At 40.5% G+C, this 8,019-nt stretch overlaps 1 protein-coding gene across 1 annotated transcript in view; it reads right to left on the reverse strand.

Annotated features, from left to right (window-relative positions):
* Positions 1 to 7,046, reverse strand: part of KCNAB1 (potassium voltage-gated channel subfamily A regulatory beta subunit 1) — a 451,035-nt gene extending 443,989 nt beyond the window's left edge. Inside the window, exon 1 of the mRNA XM_004003226.6 lies at positions 6,622 to 7,046. Coding sequence (XP_004003275.1) covers positions 6,622 to 6,863 — 242 coding nt within the window. The 5' untranslated portion in view covers positions 6,864 to 7,046. The remainder of the gene's footprint in view (positions 1 to 6,621) is intronic.
* Positions 7,047 to 8,019: the final 973 nt, after the last annotated feature.

Consider the following 8,019-nt stretch of genomic DNA (forward strand, 5'->3'; position numbering starts at 1 on the left):
TGTGGGGGGTGTGTGTGGGTGTGTGGTGATGAGGTGAGATGGGGGTTGGAGGGGTGGGAATAAATATGGATTGTGGAAAAATCATTGGACTTGGACCAAAAGGCAAAGGTTCTAGTCCCGGCTTTGTTGTTAACGAAATGCAACACCTTTGAGCCTCAATTTTCTTCAGCTATAAGACCAAAAATTGGAGCAAATTATCTCCAAGGTCTGTCCCACATCAGCAATTCCAAAACACCCCACCCCACCTATCATTTTGCCCTTTCCCACCTTCAACTCAAGGTTGTAGCAAATTTTGTCTTTGGTTGGCAAAAAGCATTCTTTTTTAATTTGAGAAAAAATTGTTTCATTCCATGAACCTGTCATTATAAAACAGCAAAATGTTTTATTATTAGTGCAGAACCTTTAGGTATAAAAAATTCCAGACTAATTGGAATGCTGTTAAACCAAGGCCATTTCTTCTACTGCACCCACTTGCTTTGGCTGAATATTACTTGGTATGATGCCCCTTATTAATATCAGGGGCCCCATGAGAAAGATCCTGAGGAATCTCAATGCTGTGTTTACTATAAGGATTTTTTAAAAGATGTTATTAATTACACCAAGGAGAAGAACTTTCTCTCTAATCTCCAGAAATGTTCCATCCCTGAACAGCTGGCTCCTATCCATCTCAAGGACTCCGCTATTGCTGTAAAGAGCTCCATGGCCCTCTTCCCAGTGTGGTACTGCTGGAGAGCACAGAGCCAAATCCAGGTCCAAGTCCATAAGTAAAGTGTAATTGGGACACAGCCATGCCCACTCCTGCACTTATTGTTGACGGCTTCTTCCCTGGTGGCTCAGATGGTTAAGAACCTGCCTGCAATGCAGGAGACCAGAGTTCTATCAGGAAGATCCCCTGGAGAAGGGAATAGCAACCCACTCCAGTATTCTTGACTGTAGCCCGCCAGGCTCCTCTGTCCATGGGGTTGCAAAGGGTTGGACACTACTGAGGAACTAACACTTTCACTCTTCACTTCCACCTACAAGGGCAGAGCTCAGTAGGTAGAACAAAGGTAGATGTGCCCATGAGCTTAAAATACTTACTCTCTGGCCTTCTATAGGAAAAGTATGTTGACCTCTGCATTAGAACTTCAGTTTACATCTGCTTGAGTCCCTCTTGGCTTATGTATTATAAAATTGCTTCAAACCTGGGTGCTTATAGCATATTTATTCAGTCTAGATTTTGTGTGTGTGCTTTGTCCATAAAACTGCTTCTCTATATACTTTTACCTTGACCCAAAGTGGGTAAAACCACTAGACCATTCAGGTATGACCTAAATCAAATCCTTTATGATTATACAGTGGAAGTGAGAAATAGATTTAAGGGACTGGATCTGATAGACAGAGTGCCTGATGAACTATGGATGGAGGTTTGTGACATTGTATAGGAGACAGGGTTCAAGACCATCATCAAGAAAAAGAAATGCAAAAAAGAAAAATGGCTATCTGAGGGGACCTATGAAAAGAAGAGAAGTGAAAGGCAAAAGAGAAAAGGAAAGATATACCCATTTGAGTGCAGAGTTCCAAAGAATAGCAAGGAGAGATAAGAAATCCTTCCTCAGCAATCAATGCAAAGAAATAGAGGAAAGACTAGAGATGGGAAAGACTCTAGTGGAAAGAGAGTCTCGTTTCACTAGAAAGAGAAATGGGAAATGACTAGCGATCTCTTCAAGAAAATTAGAGATACCAAGGGAACATTTCATGCAAAGATGGGCTCAATAAAGTACAGAAAGGGTATGGACCTAACAGAAGCAGAAGATATTAAGAAGAGGTGGCAAGAATTCACAGAAGAACCATACAAAAAAGATCTTCACAACCCAGATAATCATGATGGTGTGATCACTCACCTAGAGCCAGACATTCTGGAATGTGAAGTCAAATAGGCCTTAGGAAGCATCACTACAAACAAAGCTAGTGGAGGTGATGGAATTCCAGTTGAGCTATTTCAAATCCTGAAAGATGATGCTGTGAAAGTGCCGCACTCAATATGTCAGCAAATTTGGAAAACTCAGTAGTGGCCACAGAACTGGAAAATGTCAGTTTTCATTCCAATCCCAAAGAAAGGCAATGCCAAAGAATGCTCAAACTGCCACACAATTGCACTCGTCTCACACACTGGTAAAGTAATGCTCAAAATTCTAAGCCTCCAAGCCAGGCTTCAGCAATATGTGAACTGTGAACCAGCAGATGTTCAAGCTGGTTTTAGAAAAAGCAAAGGAACCAGAGATCAAATTGCCAACATCCGCTGGATCATGGAAAAAGCAAGAGAGTTCCAGAAAAACATCTATTTCTGCTTTATTGACTATCCCAAAGCCTTTGACTGTGTGGATCACAATAAGCTATGGGAAATTCTGAAAGAGATGGGAATACCAGACCACCTGACCTGCCTCTTGAGAAACCTGTATGCAGGTCAGGAAGCGACAGTTAGAACTGGGCATGGAACAACAGACTGGTTCCAAATAGGAAAAGGAGTACGTCAAGGCTGAATATTGTCACCCTGCTTATTTAACTTACATGCAGAGTACATCATGAGAAACGCTGGACTGGAAGAAGCACAAGCTGGAATCAAGATTGCTGGGAAAAATATCAATAACCTCAGATATGCAGATGACACCACCCTTATGGCAGAAAGTGAAGAGGAACTAAAGAGCCTCTTGATGAAAGTGAAAGAGAAGAGTGAAAAAGTTGGCTTAAAGCTCAACATTCAGAAAACTAAGATCATGGCCTCCAGTCCCATCACTTCATGGCAAACAGGGGAAACAGTGTCAGATTTTATGTTTTTGGGCTCCAAAATCACTGCAGATGGTGACTGCAGCCATGAAATTAAAAGACACTCCTTGGAAGGAAAGTTATGACCATCCTAGACAGCATATTAAAAAGCAGAGGCATTACATTGTCAGCAAAACTCTGTCTAGTTAAAGCTATGGTTTTTTCAGTAGCCATGTATGGATGTGAGAGTTGGACTATAAAGGAAGCTGAGTGCTGAAGAATTGATGCTTTTGGACTGTGGGGTTGGAGAAGACTCTTGAAAGTCCCTTGGACTGCAAGGAGATCCAACCACTCCATCCTAAAGGAAATCAGTCCTAAATGTTCATTGGAAGGACTGATGCTGAAGCTGAAACTCCAATACTTTGGCCACCTGATACAAAGAACTGACTCATTTGAAAAGATCCTGATGCTGGGAAAGATTGAGGGCAGAAGGAGAAGGGGACAACAGAGGATGAGATAGTTGGATGGCTTCACCGACTCAATGGACATGAGTTTGGGTAAACTCTGGGAGTTGGTGATGGACAGGGTGGCCTGGTGTGCTGCAGTTCATGTGGTTACAAAGAGTTGGACACGACTGAGCTACTGAACTGAACTGAACTGAAGCTCAGGTTCACTGTCTGGCTCAGAGGTCAATGCTTTGTATTAATACTAGAGATAGCCTCTTAGAAATTACTGAAAGACCCTCTTGAGTGACTCTTTTATAGACCTTAATAAAATGAATTCACAAAACTTCTATTTTTGCTAAAAAATTCTAAGTCAACAGAAGGATCAGCACAGCAACTTGGCACTTTTTACCCCATATTCAAACAATTCCTCCCATTTCTTTTCGGTTGATACATGTGTTTGCATATTTACTGATTTTTTTTTCCTCCCCTGGTCACCCTTAGTTAGAAATATAACCAAGTCTCCATGGAAACACAACATAATGCTCTCTCACAGATGATCGAGGGACCTGAGCAGCTGGTATTGGGCTGAAGGCTGCAATGGCATCTGACCAAATTAGGAAGAGAAAACAGCTTACCCAGCTCTTCCAGACCTTTCAGAATTCTAAGCTCAGCATGGAAACCTACACAGATTGTGAATTACTGCAGATTTTTAAAACTTCTCTTATTTTTAACAACTTTATTGATATATAATTTACATACATACAATTCACCCATTTGAAATGTACAACATAATGACTTCTAGCATATTCATAGAGCTGTTACTGCAGATCTTTCTCTTTTTCTTTCTGAGAATACTCCATCTCATCCATCATATGTTTCAGCTATAGGGGGCTTTCATCGCCTGACATGAGAATGACTGACAGGAGTCTACAGAATAAGCAGGAAGGGAACCTACTTTCAGTGAACACCTACTGTGTGTTAAGCACTGTGTGTCACAGCTGGCCCCTCGTCACACAGTTTGTAAAGCAGAAGCATTGGGATTTGAACTCTGGTCTGACCAGCTCCAAAGCCTATTTATCTTTGCACTACACAGGAAACAACGCCCTTCAAAAAGAAGAAAATAGAAAAGACAGGTGGAATGAGGCAATTTAACATATCCATGGTCTTGGAGGGAGGTAGAAAACAAGATAAAGAAGAATATAAACGTCTCCTCACCTAACCCTAACTATACTTACAAGAAGTTAAGGTCAAAAGCCAGGTTGGGAAGGAACCAAGAGATTCTGAATTCTCTTGCATTAAAATCTGTCCCTCATGCTTAAAGGAGAATGTTTGAAATAAGAACAGTTAGTGTGCCTTGAAAAAAGAACAGACAAAGTACTATGGAAATTTGAAGAAAGACAGAGGAGGAGGGGGAGGAGGAGGAGGATATGTATCAGGAAGATGTGGCAGAAAACAGCAGGTTCATAATTCAAAGCCTTGGCTATTTTCTGGGGCCAATTATCTACTTAACTGTACTTTTTTCTCCTCATATTCTCATCTAGGAACAACAATCTCCTAAGTCCCATTCCTTCCCTGAGTGTGGGCTAGTGGCACATAGGCTTGCCTAAGAGCCTGCCTCTGTGAGCAGGACCTGCCAGTCCTGCTCTCCAAGGCACCTTGAAGAGTCATCTCAGAACTGTACTCTCAAGTCGTGAAGAAGACAGGATCTCAGGCGTGCCTGGGGACCTGAGCTGGTGTGACTGCTCCCCTCAAGCAGGTGGGCTTTAAGCCCCCAACTTCAACTAAGACACTTTTGCTCTTATCTATTTGAAGAAGGCATTCCTCTACTCCATAACTGCTTGAAAAAACACTGTCCTGGAACATATGTTCATCTGAACACGGACACACATCACAAAATACGTAACTGGTATTCAAACTGTGACTCTGAGCAAAAGGGGCATATACCCTCTGAAGAAATACACAAGAGATCATGGTGATACCACCCATCCTGGGACAAAGATGCAAAGACAGATTATGTTTTAAGCAATGAAGCAGACCATCCTTCCCAGATCTATACTCCACCACTGTTACCACTGAGGGTCAAGGAAAGAATGGAGAAGAGACTGAGAGAATGAGGAGAATCAGAGAAGGCAGCTCCTTCCAGTAAAGATAGATTCAGGGAAGATAGGTGAGGAATGACAGCATCTCCTCGATCCCAGGCTGTGGGACCACGGATTCTTTTGGAAAGGCTGTTGGTTCTGCTCAGGCTCTACTTCGAAAGCACGATGGGATGAGTTGTCCTATGTTAATATGCCCTATAAAACTTGAAGAGTTCATTCCTCTTCTGCAGGAGCCCTTTATTGCCTAAAGAGTCTGTGTGAAATACTTTGCTCTCCAGAGAGGAGCCATCTCAATGTAAATTGCTTTATTAATCAAATTAGCTGATAACTAGAGCAGTAGTTACTGCATTAAAATAGACCTTTAGATTATAGAAAATAAAATCAGCTAGGGACATCTTGTCTATACAAAAGCAATCTTATTCTATGAACTAGAAGTTTTGACTTGAACTAAGACAACTGTTCTTTACAAATGGTAAGGGATTTGGTTTGGGATTTTTTTTTGGAGGGGGGAGGGGGAGTTGTTTGTTTTCAGTACCCTCGTCTTTCTGAATAGCTTTTGCTCAGCTTCCTCAATGTTTAAAACTCTAGGCATTTGTCAAGCAAATACTGATGCAGGTATAGCTGGGTTATTTAGCGAAGCACAGACATACTTATAGAGGTGTGAACAATAATTGCTCTGAAAAAGAACGATACTTTCTATTTCAGAGCAATTGTAAAAGATTATACATTCAACCACATACTAGGAAAAAATTTCTCTCTTTTGTTAATCTTTCACAGAATAAATGGATGGTACTAGAGGGTTAGAGAACAACCAGTAATTTATGTTGGGCTACACTGATAAAAAGTGCTGTCATTTTAAGAACTTGTTCAGTCTTATGAACTACTTTATTAGTTACTAGCATGACCATATGATTCAGACTTAAAAGAAAATAACAGCCTTGAAGAAAAGGCAGCATTAAAAAAAAATTCTATTCTTAATTTATAAATTTCCTTAAGAAGAATAGAGCTCCCATTCATCATTATGACCTGCAAAACCACATACTGTTGCTTCAGTATCAAGCCGAAGACATTTCTAATGGCACAAGGATGGGAACTTCCACAGGTGAGCCTGACTATATGTAATCTTTGAAGCAAAGAGATAGTGGACAGTTTAAAGCTTGAAAAAATAAGGCAACCCAAGAAGAAGGCTCACTGCATTTATTTTTCTTTTCCTTTTTCTACATAATCTTTTTTTTTTTTTTTTTGCTATTTCAACCGTTCTTTTTTTAACAACAACAAACTTTGATTTCAATGCAGTGCCCTAGCTGGATAATATTGCAACCAACAAGTACCTGTAAGTCATGCCCGTCTCTGCCCTGATGGTTTCCTGAAGTGAAATTCCATGGACACGTAAAAACTTCTCCAGGTGTTTCCGTTCCACTGCTCCACTTGGCCTAACAGGCCAACAGGCTGCCTGAGGCGGAGGCTTGGTCACTGCTAGGTGCCGTCTGCATTTCAGAGCCGATTCACTGGATTTGGGCAGACCCAGCTTGGGGCTGGGGATGTCTGCACAAGCAGGTTTATACAGATGCATGCTTCATAAACTCAAGGAGGCAAAGCTAATTTCACAATACTTCACTGTAAGACTGGCTGTATCTTGCTAGGATTCTCTTGGGTTATCTGGCGTTGATGTGTCCCTAAAAGGGATCAGTTTGTTTTCCTTTGATGTCCCCTATCGTTCATGTATGCGAGCAGGCTCCTGGCAGAACTGTGAGTTAAGTCCCTGCTGAAGCCCGTGCAAAAAGAAGCCTTACCAAAACCAATCATATTTCTCGTCCCTGTAAAGTTTGCAAAGTCGAACTTAAGCAACCGCTTATTGGCCCTGGGGAAAAAAAAAAATATGGGCACCCTTCCCCATGTCTTTCTATTTAGGTAAAAGGAAATATTTTGGTGGGATAGGGGCCAAATGTTCTGTTCTCATAAGGATCATAAGGCCTTGGGGATGATTCATGAGTATGTAATGAGACCTCTCTAAGTCATCAAACATACCATAGTCAAGTAATTTATTATACTATTCATTTGGGTGAAAGGCCCATTAACCTTTTTATTTTTCAGATGTTACAGTCAAATGATAGGAGATATCAATAAGGTGACTGTAACAAGCAAGGGACCCATACAAATATGCCCAACCGATTTTTGACAAAGATGCAAGAGTAATGCGATAGAAGGGTAAACTTTCTGACAAACAGTGCTAGAGAAATTGGACATTTATAAACAAACAAACTAAATGAACCCTTGACTTAAACACCTCACATTTTTATAAAAATTAACTCAAAATGGATCACAGACTTAAATATAAAATGTAAAACTATAAAACCTGTAGGTAAAAACTTGGAAGAAAATCTTCAGAAACTAGGGCTAAGAGAAGAATTCTTTAGACTTGATATAAAAAACACAATCAATAAAGGAAAAAAATTATAAATTGGATCTCATCAACTTTCTGTAAATGAATAAAACAAGTTACAGATTGAGAGGAAGTATTTGCAAATCATATATCCAACAAAGAACTTATATCTGAACATATAAAGAAATAAAAACTCCCACTCGCTGGGTAAGGGGTATATGAGATCTCTCTGGGTTGTTTCTTACAACTGCATGTGAATCGATAATTATTTCAAAATAAAGTTTTCTAAAAAGCAAAGAAAGACCTCGTATAAGGTCTTTCCACTTTGTGATTCCAGCTGTGACTC

This window comes from Ovis aries, chromosome 1 (genome assembly GCF_016772045.2).
Source record: "Ovis aries strain OAR_USU_Benz2616 breed Rambouillet chromosome 1, ARS-UI_Ramb_v3.0, whole genome shotgun sequence".
Taxonomy (NCBI): domain Eukaryota; kingdom Metazoa; phylum Chordata; class Mammalia; order Artiodactyla; family Bovidae; genus Ovis; species Ovis aries.